Raw genomic sequence first — 17,064 nt, 5'->3', positions numbered from 1 at the left:
AGTGGTCTCAAACTCGTTGCCATAGAGGGCTGTGTGCATACAGATTTTCATTCCAACCAATTAATGCTGCCTTAATTGAATCCAATTACTAATTCGGCCATATGCATTTAACTGCATTGAAGCACAGAATATAAGCAAGTTTTTATTTAGACAATGCGGGTCACCATAGACGTCGGGTCACCATTATGTGCAAAACTGCATCCCTGATTCAGCAAATAATTGAACTAATTATACAATCAGGATCTGAGCATAGAATAAAAACCAGCATACACACGGCCCTCCATGGCACTGATTTTGAGACCACTGATTTAAGGTATTGACAAGGTCTAAGACACCACTGACATCATGTAGATTTGAGGCCTTTGGTTGCCATGTTTGGCTGAATTAAAAAGTGTTAGTGGAAGTGAAAATGGCCGCCGGTGTCTGTTCCCCCAGCTCTTCGGCCCCGGCATCCTCCCCCACCACTGCGACCTGATGCAGTCGGACGGGCTGGTGACGGTGGCGCCGGCCAGCTACAACGCCGAGACCTTCGTGGACGGCCAGCGGGTCTCGGACCCGGCCGTCCTGCGCAGCGGCGCCACGCTCCAGTTCGGCGCCGCCCACGTCTTCAAGTTCGTCGACCCCAGCCAGGACCACGGCATGGCCAAGAGGGGCGTGGACGGGGGCCCCATGGTGAAGGGCAGAAACAAATCAGGGTAGGTGGGCCCCATTATTGGTGCCTTTTGCCATCTAGTGGTAACTCTGATGTACTGCTGTTCATTTTACAGCAGGAACTCTGCAGCTAACACAGAATGTTCTGAGTGTTGCTGCTACGCAGGGGCCATGTTATAACGTTGACAAACCATTACAGTAACATTATGAGAACATTCTTTGTTGGCTGGGGATCGCTGTGAGTGGGAGTGTGGGACCTCTGTCTAGAGCAGTGTAGATCCAACTGGAACGGACATTACTTGCAAATTCATCACAGGTCTTTGAAGAAGGTCCTTTTATTTGTGTGATCCAAGCACTGAGCCTCTAGTTGGTCAGCAGCAGTTTGCTGATGTGGAATGTCTGATCTTGCGCCCGCAATTCTTTGTGCAGCCAGCAGGTGGCTCTATAACAGTGAACTTCAGCACGGCAGCGAAGTTCAGTGCCCTGTCGCCACGGCGACTGCGGGGAAATCTGAAAGGGGACGGCGAGGACAGGAAATGGAGACTCGCTGTAATCAGGGCACTGACACCCAAAGCCATTAGCCGCAGGATGCTGCTCTCATCCCAGGCGCAGAGCTAAATGAACACAGAGAGGCTACTGTAGCAAGCGCGCGGTGAAGCTCGCTACGCACAGCGACGGGAAGCGGCCCAGGTGCTTCCTGTTTTGAAAAATCGCCATCACCTTGCCGTTGCATCGACAAACACGCTTGGTATCTTGGCTTCGTTCCTGTATACTAGTTGGATGAGGAGGCCATTATGACTGTGGGACTTTCTGTGAGAGTGGTTTACTGCTCACTGGATTATTTCATATCAGCAGGTTTATATCTTTGGGATGTGCATTAGAATGACTGAGAATGGTTTGAGTGCATTATGATGTAGCTCGTCTAATGCATTAGAATGACAGAGTGCTGTGCTCACACTGATGGCTCTCCCCATGTCACAAAAACCGAACATTGAGCATTTTGCATACCAGCACACCCAAAACGCAGGTCCTGGACCCTGCATCAGGGATTTAGTGATACCCCCCCCTCTCTGTCACACTCAACGGGATAAGGGCCGTCCCAGAGGCCGTGCCGAACCCCGTGAAGCGACTCGGTGGAGGACCTCGGGACGTCCCGGCGGGGCCAGCTGTGATTTACGAGGGCTGTGGAGCTGATGTGGGCTTGGGGGAGGGGGGAGGAGGGAGGAGAGAGGGGGAGGGAGGCGGGGGGGGGTGGGGGAGAGGTGACGGCGGGCCAGCGGGCGAGCTGCTGCTGTATAATCTGATAGATAAGCGCGGTTCCGCCGTGCGCAGCGTCATTGCGGGGACAGGCAGCGGGCTGGGAGGCAGAGTCTGCTGATGCTGCCGCCACCGCCACCGCCGCCGCTGTTGCTCCGCTGGTCAGACAGCAGTGTGCCGCACATGCTCGGTGAGTTACCGCCGCGGTGGTGCACATAGGGTCAGTACCTAACGAAGCAGCGGTGTGTGCAACTGTTGGGAAGCGCGGGGTGAGTTAGTTTGGATTTGCAGGCTACGTTCTTTTGGGAAGTGTCGGATCCAGCTGCACAGTTTAGACGTGTCGGGTTATTGGAGTTGAGTTCTGCTCGGAGCCGGTGGGATGTGGCTGTGCCGGCTGGGCGCGTCCGGAAGCGCACGGCCCGGCTTTTTGGGAACGTCGGGTTCGGCGGCACCGCTGGGACACGTTACCTTCGCCGAGCCAATTCTCCCGCGCGGTAGTTTGCTTCGTATTGTTTACCGCTCCGGCAGACTTGAGTAAACGGTTGGAAACGGGCTTAATTTGTGCCGATGGCTTTAATTTCGGGAGCGTCTGTTTGTCCCGACGCACGGTTAAATTGCCGGTCTGTGCCCGGCGGAAATCCTTAATCCAGAATAAACTCCCTGTCCGGAGCGGGAGGGGGTTACGGTGCTGCGCTGTGCAGCAGTGCCTCGTGGGATATCTGTCTGAGGGAGCTCTGTTGGGATGGGGAAGCTCTCTGTCTGTCTGAAGGAGCTCTGCTGGGATGGGGAAGCTCTCTGTCTGTCTGAGGGAGCTCTGTTGGGATGGGGAAGCTCTCTGTCTGTCTGAGGGAGCTCTGTTGGGATGGGGAAGCTCTCTGTCTGTCTGAGGGAGCTCTGTTGGGATGGGGAAGCTCTCTGTCTGTCTGAGGGAGCTCTGTTGGGATGGGGAAGCTCTCTGTCTGAGGGAGCTCTGTTGGGATGGGGAAGCTCTCTGTCTGTCTGAGGGAGCTCTGTTGGGATGGGGAAGCTCTCTGTCTGTCTGAGGGAGCTCTGTTGGGATGGGGAAGCTCTCTGTCTGTCTGAGGGAGCTCTGTTGGGATGGGGAAGCTCTCTGTCTGTCTGAGGGAGCTCTGCTGGGATGGGGAAGCTCTCTGTCTGTCTGAGGGAGCTCTGCTGGGATGGGGAAGCTCTCTATCTGTCTGAGGGAGCTCTGTTGGGATGGGGAAGCTCTCTCTCTGTCTGAGGGAGCTCTGCTGGGATGGGGAAGCTCTCTCTGTCTGAGGGAGCTCTGTTGGGATGGGGAAGCTCTCTGTCTGTCTGAGGGAGCTCTGTTGGGATGGGGAAGCTCTCCATCTGTCTGAGGGAGCTCTGTTGGGATGGGGAAGCTCTCTGTCTGTCTGAGGGAGCTCTGTTGGGATGGGGAAGCTCTCTCCGCCCTCCCGCTCAATGACACGGGGGGGTTCCGTGCACATTCCCTGGAATCCCGCGGACAACCCGGAATGTTCTGACCGTTCGGACTCCGGCTGTTCTGTCTGAGCTGTTGGATAAAATTAGACAAAGAAAATGGAGATTGAGCAGCAGTGATTTATGCAGTCGTCCTTAGGGGTAGTTCGGCTGGGTTTGGGTTCAGCTCTTACCGTGTTTGTGCTGTTGGCTGAGTTGTGACTTCCTTCTTAGAACTGTCTTTTTTGAGACTGTTGTGTCTGCAGTTGAAATGCAGCCTGTGTAGAGAGTCTCTCCATCCTCACCTCATCTACAGAATTCTAGCAGACAGAGGCTTGCTTCCCCCTCATACTGTGCATAGTTGTTATTTCGCATTCTGGACGTAAGACTCACTCTGTAGGGACCTGCTTTATACGTCAGTTAATTAAGAATTTAAACCCTTTTTGACCTCACCAGCCCTGACCCGTCTGTCCTTTCTCTAAAAACCACTTCCCTCATTTTTAGATTAAAGCTCACAGACTGTGCTCGTTGGGCTGCATTAGGGTTTATTTTGTCGTGTTACCTTGAGTATGTTTTTTAGAATAAAAGGTAAGATAGGACTGCCACCCTCCTGGGATTTCCTAGTGTTTGAACCGTAGCCATGCTTCGACGGAAAGGAAACAGTCGATGCGCTGTTTGAGTAAACAGCGTGAATGTGATGTCTTGTCACGCAGGACATTGACTTTGGCTCTTTTCGCAGCTGCCAGAATGTCACAGACAGTACTGCACTGTATTGAGTAAAGGACTCACTGTACTGTACAGCGTACAGTGCTTCTCTGATCACATCATTGCATTTTGTCGTTAGTGTTTTTTTTTCCTGATCGGGTTAAAATGCGAGTCCAGTCTGTTTGTAGGTGGCGAGGGTGAAAAGGCTCCATTGATAACCGAGGAGGGGGTCCTTAAGCTTGTGTCTGTGACGGTGTGCAGATTGATTGGGTTCCTCCAGGCTGAATCTCTGCCTGTGGGACCTCTCTCGGCCGGTCCTCATTCTCTCTCTGTCTCTCTCTCCCGGGCACGCAGGAACATTCCTGAGACGACCTTCGACCTTCACGGTGACATCCACAGTGGGACTGCTCTCCCCACAAGCAAGGTAGCTCCCCCCTCTCTCTGTACCTGCTGTGCTCGTCGCTTGCTTTGAATGTTTGCTTGTCTTATCTAGCCGTGTTACCTGGCAACCTCACGTTTGACCTTCCAACTGTTTATTTTGTTGTGTGTGTGTGTGTATGGGACTATGTGTGCGTGTCTGTGTTTGTTGCCTGCAGTGTGTGTGTATATGTACATTGACTCAGCGCTGCCTGCAGTGTATGTGTGTGTGTGTGTGTGTGTGCGTGCGTGTGTGTGTGCGTGTATAGTGCAGCACACGCCTATTTGAACAGCTGCTTCCTGCATGCTGGTTACCTGCTGCTTACCTGCCCTCTCCCCGCTCTCTCCCCACCCTCTCCCCGCTCTCTCCCCTGCCGCAGAGCTCAGGGAAGCTGGACATGGAGCGGGCGGGTAACCCCAGTGAGAGAGGCCTGGTCAAGCCCATGGTCCGAGCGGAGCAGGAGGGAAGGTGAGGCCTTCCCTGGGCAGCACACCTGTAACTGACTCTGATTTAATCCTAGCACTGACCATTACCCTAACTCTCATACTTTCATTTACCATCATGTACCGCCTAGCGCTGGCTCACCTTCACACTGGCTCACCTTCACACTAGCTTTTAACAGTTTCATTAAAACCTCGTGTTTCTAACCAGGGCTCTACAGTGCTCCCATTTTAGGACCATTTGCTCCTGAAAAATGATGTTTGCTGACTGGAAAAATAATTTTGGAGCACAGTTACTAATTGGATGCCTTGATGTTCTCTGGGAGTTTTATACTTGCTCATGTGCTCTTTAACACACTCACTCACTGTACTCATTTATTAAAAACTAAACGTAATGCTGCTAAATGTACGAAAAGGAAACAAACACTTTAAAACTGTAGCACCGTCCTGGCTCTCCAGGTCTAATCACTTAATCAGCTGAGGCTGACTTCAGCCATTACCTCCTCCCTGTTACATCAGTGTAGCTGGGAGAGATGTTAACTTCAGTACGGTGTTTTTTCCGGAACAGTCCGTGGGCAGCCGTGCTCAGTGAGAGAGCGGTGAGCGTGTTAAGCCTCCCTTAAACACGGAAGCGATAGGACACCTGGTTGCTCGGCGACCGGCCGCGTCACCGGAGAGCCCGGTCTCCACGGCGCCGGTGGACACGGGGCAGACACCTGATCGGGAGGGGGGGTGGGCGCTTACCTGAAACCGGAGCTCCCGCTCGGCCGGGCACAAAGGGCCCCTCATGAATAATCCAGGGGCCGGGGGCCAGGCACAGGGTGCACGGGGTGCGTGCAGGGCTGCGAGGCAGAGGGCCGGGATGCTGTACCGCGGGGCCCCCGTGCGGCCCCTGGAGCGGTGGGCCTCCGTGGACAGCGGGGTCAACGTCTCCTACGCGGCCTGGTTCACCGAGAGACACCTCTGTCCCCCCAGGTCCCAGGACAGCCTGAGCCCCGAACTGACGCTGCCGGCCAGCATCGAGTTCAGGGAGAACTGTAAGTACCGCGTCGTCCCCTGAGCTTCTGCCTGTGTATTAAAGGGTTAGCCTAGCCTTCCTCTGTGTACTATTCCCTTTGCTTTTAAAGGGTTAGCATAGCCTTCCTCTGTCTTTTTGCTTTTGCTTTGAAAGGATTAGCCTAACCTTCTTCTGTCCTTTTGTTTTTATTGTTAAAGGGCTAGCCTAGCCTTCTTCTGTACTTCTCCCTTTACTTTTAAAGAGTTGGCATCAGAGATGGAAAATCCAGGGGTCAGAAAAGAAAAGTCCTGCCATGTGTTTCTTCCACCCATGATCTCAGCCAGCTGATTTCACTGATTAGTTCTACCTCCTGGATGGACAATTGTGCTAATTAGCAAATCCAAGTGATTGGAATAAAATACTGGGGAGGACTATGACTTTCTGAACCTGGATTTTCCTTCTCCTGTTTAGCCTAGCCTTACATTTTCCATCCGTCTTTGGTTCTGAGGCATTTGCTGGCCTCACCTGGGGATGTATGTGAATTACTGCGTTCAGTCAGTTCACAAGGGGACAGGGGGCTGTCAGCACTGACCTCTCTGTCTTTGCTACCTGCTGCATTTTTGCATCATGCATTGCTGCGTATTTGATTTGCATCATTCACCAGCACTTTTACATATTTTCACCAAGGCTTTTTTTTTTTAGCTAGTCTGCGCTCCAAAAATGGATTAGAATGGCTTTGTTTTTTTTTTTAATGCTATTCGTCCCTTCCCGTTTGTGTTTATTGCTCGAGTTCACTTTGCCGTAACTGAAATCAGAGCAGCGGGGAACGGTATCGTTTTTACAGCGCGCAGAGGGCTGTGTGTCCCTCCCGCACGGGGAGAGGTCAGCGGATGGAAATTATTGACGCGCTGGCTTGGTTCCCATCGCTCTGTGGATGTTTCAGGAGGCAGGTGGAGCGTGTGATTTATCGGGCTTTAAATGGACCTCCTCTGATCCTTCCGCCCGCGTCCCGCGCGCAGTACCGGAACACAACACTAGTTGGCGACGGCGAGCCTTTGGTGAAGCAGTGCGTGTGAGGCAGACAAAGCCGCAGCGAAGCGTTGGTGCTGATAACGCGGCGCCGGTCTGCAGCTCGGGGCTACATCGCTGCTTCACGTCGCGCGGGTCACGTGACACACTGCCTTTCCTATTAGCTCACGCCGTTTAACGGAACTCAAACAGCTCAGTTCAGAGAACTTTCTGTTTGTTGTCCTTCTGTCTTTCCTTCCTCCTCTGTGTATTTGAAGTGGAACGAGATCACGCGTTTGGCCGGCGAACAGAAACCCTTTGATTTCCAGCGGAGGGTTCTTTCTCACAATGCACTCCAAAACAGCCCCAAGCTGGGTCCAGGAAGCGGAGTGGGACAATGCTATCGGCCGGTCCGTCTGACTCCTGTCCGTACCGGGGGGTTCTGACTCCTGCGTGAACCCGCGCCGTGTTTGTGGAGCGGGTTCTCCTCCTCCTGCCACTCAAAAACGAGACTCTTTCTGATCTCCCCTCCCCCTCCTCTCCTCCCCTTCCCGCCCCGCAGCCGAAGATGCCTTCCTGTCCGCCATCATCAACTACACCAACAGCTCCACGGTGCACTTTAAGCTGTCCCCCACCTACGTCCTGTACATGACCTGCCGCTACGTCCTGTCCAGCCACTACCGGCCGGACCTCAGCCCCTCGGAGCGCACGCACAAGGTCATCGCCATCGTCAACAAGATGGTGAGCATGATGGAAGGAGTCATCCAGGTGAGTGTCCATCCCGCCTCAGAGCGCCTGCTTCCTGTTTCAGATTCCCTCGCCGCACAGCCCGTATCGCGACCGGACCCTGCCCTCACAGACGATCGGCTCTTTCCCTCCCACAGAGAGGGTCTCTACTCGGTTTAGTGTTGGTCTTAAGCAGCCGAATAATGGGGGTGTATTAACATGAAGCCCTTTGACGAGGTTCATCTTTTTTCGTTCTCCAGGCCAGTTATTCTCAAACTCTTTTGGCTGCCACACCCTTTATTTGTGACCCTCGCCCTAGATACCATTGCAAAAAGGGGAGAAAATAAGTTCTTGATGAACACAGGTTTTTTACGTGTGAAACGGATGAGTCTCCACTGCCTATTTGGGTAATGTTTTGCCTCTACAAGTGTAACAACATGCCCAATTTTTATACAAAGGCTACCTTTTCTGTAATAATATCCAAACTCCTGCTAAGTAGTTTGTTTCTCTGCTCCTCTCCTAAGTGACCTTCTCATGACTCCTGTTGAGTTTCTGTTCGACCCTCTTGAGGTTCTGTACTTGTTACATGTCCATTTAGACTGTGCTAGGTACCATAGACATCGCTTATTTGTGTATACCTGTTTGTCATCTGTCCATTTAGACTGTGCTAGGTACCATAGACATCGCTCATTTGTGTACTCCTGTTTGGCACCTGTCCATTTAGACTGTGCTAGGTACCATAGACATCGCTCATTTGTGTAAACCTGTTTGGCCCCTGTCCATTTGCCCTGTGCTAGGTACCATAGACATCGCTCATTCGTGTGCACCACCCCCCACTGCCACTCCACATAACTAGGCTGTCAATCCGAGCGCCGCGCACCGTCTCCCTTTGCCAGCTGTGATCTGAACCCGCGGTATCGACTGAGCTAAATTGGGCCTCCCACCGGCACGCGTGTTCGTTAGCACATGCCGCGGCAGGCCGCCCTTATGCGCAGACGCCGGCGCTAACTCTTTTTTTATTTTAGCGTGAGCGTGACTGCGCTTCCGCGTCTCCAGCGCGTCCCCAGCGCTCGAGCCGTGAAAGAACACGCCACCGCTCTCCTTTATGCGTCCTGTCGAGCGGCATCACGTGACGCGCGGTGTTAACTGCGCCGCCGGCGAGCTTTGCACCCTCCTCCCAAAAATCCGCCCCGTCCGTGGACTATTCATTAACTGTCTGTTGATGTGGCAGATGGTCTTGTCCTGTCTCGTTTTATCTGTCGGGCGATGCACAGTGAAACAACATACAGAGCACAGAAATACAGAACAACACGGTGAGATCAAGCGATATGAGTTTTACCTGCGTTTTATCCACCGCCCCCCCAGATATGAGTTTGCGTATTTGGCACACATTGGCGGTCAGTAGGGGTCCTTGGCCTCGTTCGGATACATCTCTTCCGGCAGTTCCATATTCGGCGTGTGTATAAAAAAATAAAATAATAATTTGATCATCTGTCTTCACTGTCCGCCAGGTTGGCTGAAAATCCCCCGTGTAGTGTGCTGCCGCCCTGAATTAAGCCCTGTGCTGAACGTGTCTCCACAAAATCCAGATTAAAGTCCTAAAATCCGTTTAAAGGTGGATTTAATGCCAACTGATTTGGAAATCTCAGCCCTAAGCCCTTGTTGTCTAGCATATCGCGTTTTGGGCTGTGAATATTGAATTGATGAAATCTGGGACAGGTGACCGTTTGCATAAATGCGGTTTTTGTAAACTGCTTTCAGGTGCCGATTGGATACAATTCACGTTCTTCACTTTTCCCAAAACCTGTTCTTTTTATGTCATCGGGTAGCTAACGGAGGTGCTAAACGGGTAGCTAACGGAGATGCTAAACGGGTAGCTAACAGAGATGCTAAATGGGTAGCTAACGGATGTGCTAAACGGGTAGCTAACGGAGATGCTAAACGGGTAGCTAACAGATGTGCTAAACGGGTAGCTAACGGAGATGCTAAACGGGTAGCTAACGGAGGTGCTAAACGGGTAGCTAACGGAGATGCTAAACGGGTAGCTAACGGAGGTGCTAAACGGGTAGCTAACGGAGGTGCTAAACGGGTAGCTAACGGAGATGCTAAACGGGTAGCTAACGGAGGTGCTAAACGGGTAGCTAACGGAGGTGCTAAACGGGTAGCTAGCGGAGATGCTAAACGGGTAGCTAACGGAGGTGCTAAACGGGTAGCTAACGGAGGTGCTAAACGGGTAGCTAACGGAGGTGCTAAACGGGTAGCTAACAGATGTGCTAAACGGGTAGCTAACGGAGGTGCTAAAATGTGGGAAGGCGCCCCCTGGCTGTGGCCTCCGAGCATCATACGGCCTCGCCTCCGGCATGATGGCCACAAACAATCAATTTTTACTCTGCCTCGGCGCACATTAAAAACACAATACCTGACACTGCCCATTAGGCCTCCCACCTGTCTCTTCCTGTCATGTGACCCTGAGCCAGCTATAGGTAGCAATGGGAGAGTGAGCCTTCGTTAACCCTGCAATGGGCGGAGCTTATTGGTGTTGTCAGTCACCGACTTGGCAGGCTGCAAACCATTCACGAGCTCTGCTCCCCACAGCAGAACCCTGTGATTGGTTCAAGTCAGTGTCTGTCACTGGTAACACGAGTTGGCTCCACCCGCTTTTGCTGGTTGGTTGGTGAGGCATCACTCTCCCATCGCCAGTTGTAGTTCGGCGTGTCGTTTGGCCCGATGTCACACGTCCGTCGTGGGGGGGTGGGAGGGTGGATGGGGGAGGAGCCGGGCGGGTCCCCGTTGTGTGTTTGATGTGTGTTTTTACATGCCTGTGAATCCCTGTCCATGCTGTGGCTGTTGACAGTCTCTCTCTCTGTCCTGTCGGATGTTGTTTCTCTGACCCCGTTTCTGCAGGAGACTGCGGAAGGTGACCAGGTAGGACCCGCGCGCTGCCGGGAAACACCCTTTCCCCCCCGGCTCAGTCAGCTTTGCTTCGTTTTTCCATGCTTCCTTTCCATAACCGAAACCAAAAACCAAAACCAAAACCAAACCACACAACCCCTTCCTCAAACAGCTGGACTTTCAACAAAATGTTCATAACCCTCATTCAGCAACTTTGGACCATGCGATACTAAACTAAAGCCAAACCAACAAAAAAACCCTCTCTAATTGTCGCAGCATTTAATTATGGCATCCCATGTGACTTACGCTTACTGCACTTCAGTGTGTGGATGAGAGACAACCCCGAGTTACTTTGCTTTCTTAATTTACTTAATGGTTTTATTCATTTATTTTTTTATTTTTTTGTGTATTTACAGTTTTGGTTTTTCTTTAATTGTGTCTGTGGTTGATTTTGTTCTTTTTGGATGCGTTCTGTGGCCGAAGGGGGGTGTTGTCCTTGCGGGGATAGACCGGCACGGATTGCACACGGCTCGGCTTGGAGAAGGGAAAAACAAAAGCGGGAACGTGTGAATCCGTTCTTTCCTCGTTGTTGCATTGGGGGAAATATTAACACCGTGACAACCAGACACTGCTCCCCTCCAGAAGCCCCCCCCTCCGTCCCCACCCCCCATAATCACAATTGAGCTCATTCTCAGCCAGGTTTTTTTTTGGAACTGGCTCTTGGAAAAAGTCGAATCAGACCGGGGTTGAATTCCAGCAGACAGGCTGACCTGGAGCGGCGCATGCCCTACTAATGACCTGCATGTCAGTGCTTTAGAAGCCAGAGTGGCCTGCTGTGGACCTGTAGCTGCGGAGTCTGGGGGCTGGCTCTGCTGAGCGGGCTTTTTAATGCCGTGGGCTTCGGGGTCAGTCGGAGGCCCTGTTTCCTCTCAAACGGAGGCCGTCCCTCCCGCGGGTCGGTGTTTCGCGTTAGCGCCCTGCCCTGGCTAGCCCGCTCCGCGCTGCCCCGCTGACCCCGCCCACACAGGTGTGACGGTCGGCCTGCCGGGAGGGGGGCGTGGCCGGGGGGCCGTGTCTGGTTGGAGGGGGGCTGGGGGTGGGAAGGGAAGGGAAGGGAAGGGGTGAACGGGGGGGTGCGCGAGTCTATCCCTGGAGTGCTGCTGCTGCTGGCTGTGAGTCCCTATGGCTCTGTCCCCCCCTCTACATACCTATCTTTAATGCTTTATCTCCATCTCTATCTCTCACACTCTTTCCCTCTCTCTACATATCTATCTTTATTGCTTTATTTCTAACACTCTTTTTCTCTCTCTGCCTCTCCCTCTCTCTGCCCCTGGCACTCTTTCCCTCTCTCTCTCTCTCTCTCTCTCTCTCACTGACCCTACTCTCCCCCCTCACTCCCTCTCCCTCTCTCCCCGCTCTCTCTCTACCTCCCTTTCGCTCCCTCTCTCCCTCCCTCTCCTCTTTCTTTCACTGACCCTATTCTCTCCCCTCTGTCTCTCTGTCTCTCTCTCGCTCTCCCCTCTCTCTCTCTCCCTCTCTCTCTCTCTCTCTCCCCCTCTCCCTCTCTCCCCTCTCTCTCTCTCTCTCTCCCTCTCTCCCCTCTCTCTCTCTCTCTCTCTCTCTCTCCCTCTCTCCCCCCTCTCTCTCTCTCTCTCCCTCTCTCCCCTCTCTCTCCCTCCCTCCCTCTCTGACCCCGCTCTCTCCTGTGCCTGCGCTCTCTTGCAGAAGCAGAAGAACATCGCTGGGGCCCTGGCCTTCTGGATGGCCAACGCCTCCGAGCTGCTCAACTTCATCAAGCAGGACCGGGACCTGAGCCGCATCACGCTGGACGCCCAGGACGTGCAGGCTCACCTGGTGCAGCTGGCCTTCAAGTGGGTCCCCCCCCCTACCCCCTCCCGTCCTCTGCTTCTCCCCGAAACAGCACACTGCGCTCTATATCAGACCTGGGTCAAATACGTATTTGCTTTGGATTCAAGTATTTTTCTGTGCTCCATTGATCTTGCCTGGCGTAATTGAGCCTGCTAATCTGACCAGAAGGCGGGGTTTGTGCTTTTTGAGAGTATTTCATTGGTTCCAATACACCAGACAAGATCCGTGAAGTGTAGAAAAGTGTTTGAATCCAAAACAAATACATATTTGACCCAGGTCTGCTCTATATGATCAAAAGTGTCTGGTCACCCCTTGGTCTGGGGCTATTCTTCATGGTTTGGGCTAGGCCCCGTAGTTCCAGTGAAAGCAAATCTTAATGCAAGAGCATTCAATCGCGTTCTAGACGATTCTGTGCTTCCCCAACAGTTCACAGACTTTTGGCCATATAGTGTACCACAGTGGGCTTCATTCGTAAAAAATATCAAATATTCGTAATCAGTGCAGACATAAAGAACGAGACCGGTTTTAACTTTCTGTCTTGGCTTGGTTAAGAAAGCCTTTTACTATAAACGGAAATGAATGAATGTGTGAGTAAAGCCAAGCTGTAAACATCTTATTTCTTGGAATCAGATTTTGGTGTCGGATTTCGTTCCCATCGCGCCCGACACATTGGCTTTACTCCGCCCCCGGATTTCAACAGTTGTCTGTCGCGCTCAGACAGCTTTTATTTCGCAAATCGCTCGTGCTTGTGAACGCACCACACAGACATATGTGTTGATGAAGTATGCACTTTATCTCGTTTGTTTTTAGACTTCAAATTTTTTATTTATTTATTTTTTAACAAAAGTAAACTATGCGTTATAGCCGCGTAAGAGTTTCCTTGAAGTCGGTTTAGCTGCTTTGCTTTTGAAGTTTCTGGAGCCATTGTGTGGCGTGAGAAGGGCAGGGGGGCTGTGACTGAATGTGTGGAATGTTCTGGAATTGGCTTTTATTCCGGAGGTTGAGGATTGGAAGTATAGAGGAGGGAGCGCGTGGGTGGAAAACACTGGAAACACCCCTATGAAAACACAGCCAGTTTAACATCTCCGGGGACCCTAACCCCCCCCCCCCCCCCCCCTAACCCCCCCCCCCCACCTCATGGGCACGGAAACGGCGCGCTGAAACAAAAACCGTTTCATTTCCGCCGTGTGGCTGCGGAGGTGCTCGGTCCCGACCCCCTGCGTTTAATGCTGGATTCCAGGAAGCAGGGCGCCTGCTGTATGGGGGAAATAAAGTGTGCCCCTTGTGCATGTGTGTGTGTCTGTCTGTCTGCGTTGTGTGCGTGCGTAAGTGTGTGTGTGTCTGTCTGCGTTGTGTGTGTGCGTGTGTGTGTGTGTCTGTCTGTCTGCGTTGTGTGCGTGCTTGTGTGTGTGTGTGTGTTTGTGTGTGGGGTGCCCATTTGCGTGTGTGCGTGTGTGTGTTTCTGTCCGTCTGTCTTTGTGAGTGTGTATTTCTGTGTGTATTTCTGTGTGAGTGTGTGTATTTCTGTGTGCGTGTGTATTTCTGTGTGTATTTCTGTGTGAGTGTGTGTGTGAGTGTGTGTATTTCTGTGTGAGTGTGTGTGTGCGTGTGTGTATTTCTGTGTGAGTGTGTGTGTGAGTGTGTGTATTTCTGTGTGAGTGTGTGTGTGCGTGTGTGTATTTCTGTGTGAGTGTGTGTGTGCGTGTGTGTATTTCTGTGTGAGTGTGTGTGTGCGTGTGTGTATTTCTGTGTGCGTATGAGCGCTTGTGTGTTCATGCACCTGCGGGGCCCCGTAGGCAATCACGTGATCTGTGCCTGTGCAGGTACCTGGTTCACTGCCTGCAGTCTGACCTGAATAACTACATGCCCGCCTTCCTGGAGGACCCGGACGAGCAGAACCCCCAGCGCCCCAAAATAGGTAATCTGAGCCTGTGACACTGTACTGATCTGAGCCATTCCATCGCCTGCATCTCACTGTGCCTTGATGGACATATCTAATATCTTTGAAGCCCCCTAGTGGGAGCCTGCATTTACTACAACCTGCTGTATTACTGATGGTGCACCCACCCGACAGTTTGATAGAAGCTACGCACGCAATGCATTAATTTGAAAGTGAAAAAACATCATTCCATGTGATCTATTCTCCTGTAAATGTGACTCTGTACACTCTGTCCCTCTGAGTAACCGTCTCCCTCCCCGTCCCGTCCCCTCAGACGACGTGCTGCACACGCTCACCGGCGCCATGTCCCTGCTGCGCCGTTGCCGGGTCAACGCCGCCCTCACCATCCAGCTGTTCTCGCAGCTCTTCCACTTCATCAACATGTGGCTGTTCAACAAGCTGGTGACGGAGCCGGACTCGGGCCTGTGCTCGCACTACTGGGGGGCCATCCTGCGCCAGCAGCTCAGCCACATCGAGGCCTGGGCCGAGAAGCAGGGCCTGGAGCTGGCCGCCGACTGCCATCTGAGCCGCATCGTGCAGGTGAGGGAGGGGTGTGCGTGTGTGTGTGTGTGACCGCTGCTATGTATGCGTGTGTGTGTGTGTGTGTGTGTGTGACCGCTGCTATGTATGTGTGTGTGTGTGTGTGTGTGTGTGTGTGTGAGTGAGTGAGTGTGAGAGTGTGTGTGTGTGACCGCTGCTGTGTGCGTGCGTGTGCCCATTTGTGTGTGTTTGTGTATTTCAGTTTCCCTGTTCAACCAAGTTAAGAATGTCCGTAGTTTACAGTCTTACACCCGAGCGGTCCTGATTGGTCTCTTCCAGGCGACGACGCTGCTGACCATGGACAAGTACTCGATGCAGGACGTCCCGAACATCAACAACACCTGCTTCAAGCTCAACTCCCTGCAGCTCCACGCACTGATGGCCAACTACCACTGTGCCCCCGATGAGCCATACATTCCCCCCGTGAGTCCCACACTGTCCCTTCACCGCCCCACTTACACTGCGGGGATTTCACTACATTTCCTCATTCACAACAGATTTTATTTCCTGTTTTTTGTTTATTGAATTGGAAATGGTGCCAAAGGGTTTAAGTACAAAGAAGGATATTGTTGAATCATAAAAAAACATTCATCTGCTCAATCTTTACAGGGAAGTAGAACCAGTTTTTCCTTCCATTAGTCAAGATTCGGTCACATGGAGTTTTAACTTTACTAGTCACTGAACCATGAAACATTGGCAGTGCATAACTGTTGAAAGAAGTGGCATCTTTGGCAGAAGTCAGTGGGTGTGCAGAGTTGCCTCAGGCAGGGGTGCTGGGGTGCTTTTAACACCCTCTTTTCTCACTGGAGCCCATTGGCAGTCGCTCATACGACCTGGGGGCATTACACTACAGGCATTTAGCAGACGCTCTTATCCAGAGACACCTACATAGCATTTACATTGCATCCATTTATACAGCTGGATGTTTATACTGGAGCAATGCTGGTTTTAGTACCTTGCTCAAGGGTACTACGGCAGTGTCCTACCCGGGAATCGAACCTGCGAGCTTTCGGTTACCAGACCAGCTCCTTAGCCATTACACCACACCGCCGCCCGGGTGCGCCACGCGCACTGCGCGGGGAGGGGGCGGGCATGGTGACCCAGCGGTGAACTCCCCGTCACTCTCCTGAGGACAGGGGAAACGCCCTCTTCTCCGCAGCGGAGCCCCGCCCTAGTTCCGCAGCCGTGGGCTGAGATTGGCTCATCCCGCTCCCGACCTGTGAGTCCCGAAAGCGAAAGGGCTGATTGGCCGGAACCCTGACGGGGGCAGAGAGGGGGGGGGGGAAACCGCTGACAGGAGTCTGGCTGAGGCCGAGCGAAAACAGCGGTCCCCTCGAACTGACCCGGTCACCTCCTCCGCCTCCTACAGGCCTGACCCCGTCTCCTCTCTCTCCTGCGGTCCGACCACATCCCGTCTTCCCCTCTCACACACTTCTCTTTCTCTCTCTCTCTCTCTCATTCAATTCAGTTCAATTGAAATGGAGCTTTTTTGGCACTAAAATGACCTTGTATTGAAAGCATAGACAATTTTTTTCTAAACGCACATCTCTGTCTCTCTCCCTCTCTCACACTTTCACTCTCTCCCCCTCCCCCCCTCCTTCCCTCTCTCTGTCTCTGTCTCTCTCCCCTCTGTCTCTCTCCCTCTCTCACACTTTCACTCTCTCCCCCCCCCCTCTCTCTGTCTCTCTCTCTCTCCCCTCTGTCTCTCTCCCTCTCTCACACTCTCTCTCTCTCCCTCCCTCCCTCTCTCTGTCTCTCTCTCTCCCCTCTGTCTCTCTCCCTCTCTCACACTCTCTCTCTCTCCCTCCCTCCCCTCAGGAGCTGATCGACCACGTGGTGGCGGTGGCGGAGAACACGGCGGACGAGCTGGCGCGCAGCGACGGGCGGGAGGTGCAGCTGGAGGAGGACCCCGACCTGCAGCTGCCCTTCCTGCTGCCCGAGGACGGCTACTCCTGCGACGTGGTGCGCAACATCCCCAACGGCTTCCAGGAGTTCCTGGACCCGCTCTGCCAGAGAAGTGCGTCCGCGAACCCGCCAACCTTTCACAGCACTTTCACAGCCTTTTCAGGGTTCCTGCTTAGGGCAGGGCTGGTGGGCACTATTGAGGGTTTAATGGAATGCCTTTGTCAACACTGATGATGTTCAGACTGTGGAATGTGCTCAGAGTCACACAGATGGG

General features: G+C 52.8%; 1 protein-coding gene across 1 annotated transcript in view; it reads left to right on the top strand.

The window, feature by feature from the left end:
- The window catches only part of LOC118230233 (afadin-like), a 115,602-nt gene that overhangs the window by 58,512 nt on the left and 40,026 nt on the right, over positions 1–17,064 (top strand). The window contains 10 exon segments of the mRNA XM_035423058.1: positions 436–695; positions 4,411–4,480; positions 4,854–4,942; positions 5,890–5,951; positions 7,482–7,687; positions 12,263–12,408; positions 14,230–14,324; positions 14,620–14,885; positions 15,165–15,308; positions 16,704–16,902. Of these exon segments, the coding sequence (XP_035278949.1) occupies positions 436–695; positions 4,411–4,480; positions 4,854–4,942; positions 5,890–5,951; positions 7,482–7,687; positions 12,263–12,408; positions 14,230–14,324; positions 14,620–14,885; positions 15,165–15,308; positions 16,704–16,902 (1,537 nt within the window).

Source organism: Anguilla anguilla, chromosome 6, assembly GCF_013347855.1.
Source record: "Anguilla anguilla isolate fAngAng1 chromosome 6, fAngAng1.pri, whole genome shotgun sequence".
Classification (NCBI taxonomy): Eukaryota; Metazoa; Chordata; class Actinopteri; order Anguilliformes; family Anguillidae; genus Anguilla; species Anguilla anguilla.
This window is presented reverse-complemented; position numbering and strand designations above follow the sequence as displayed.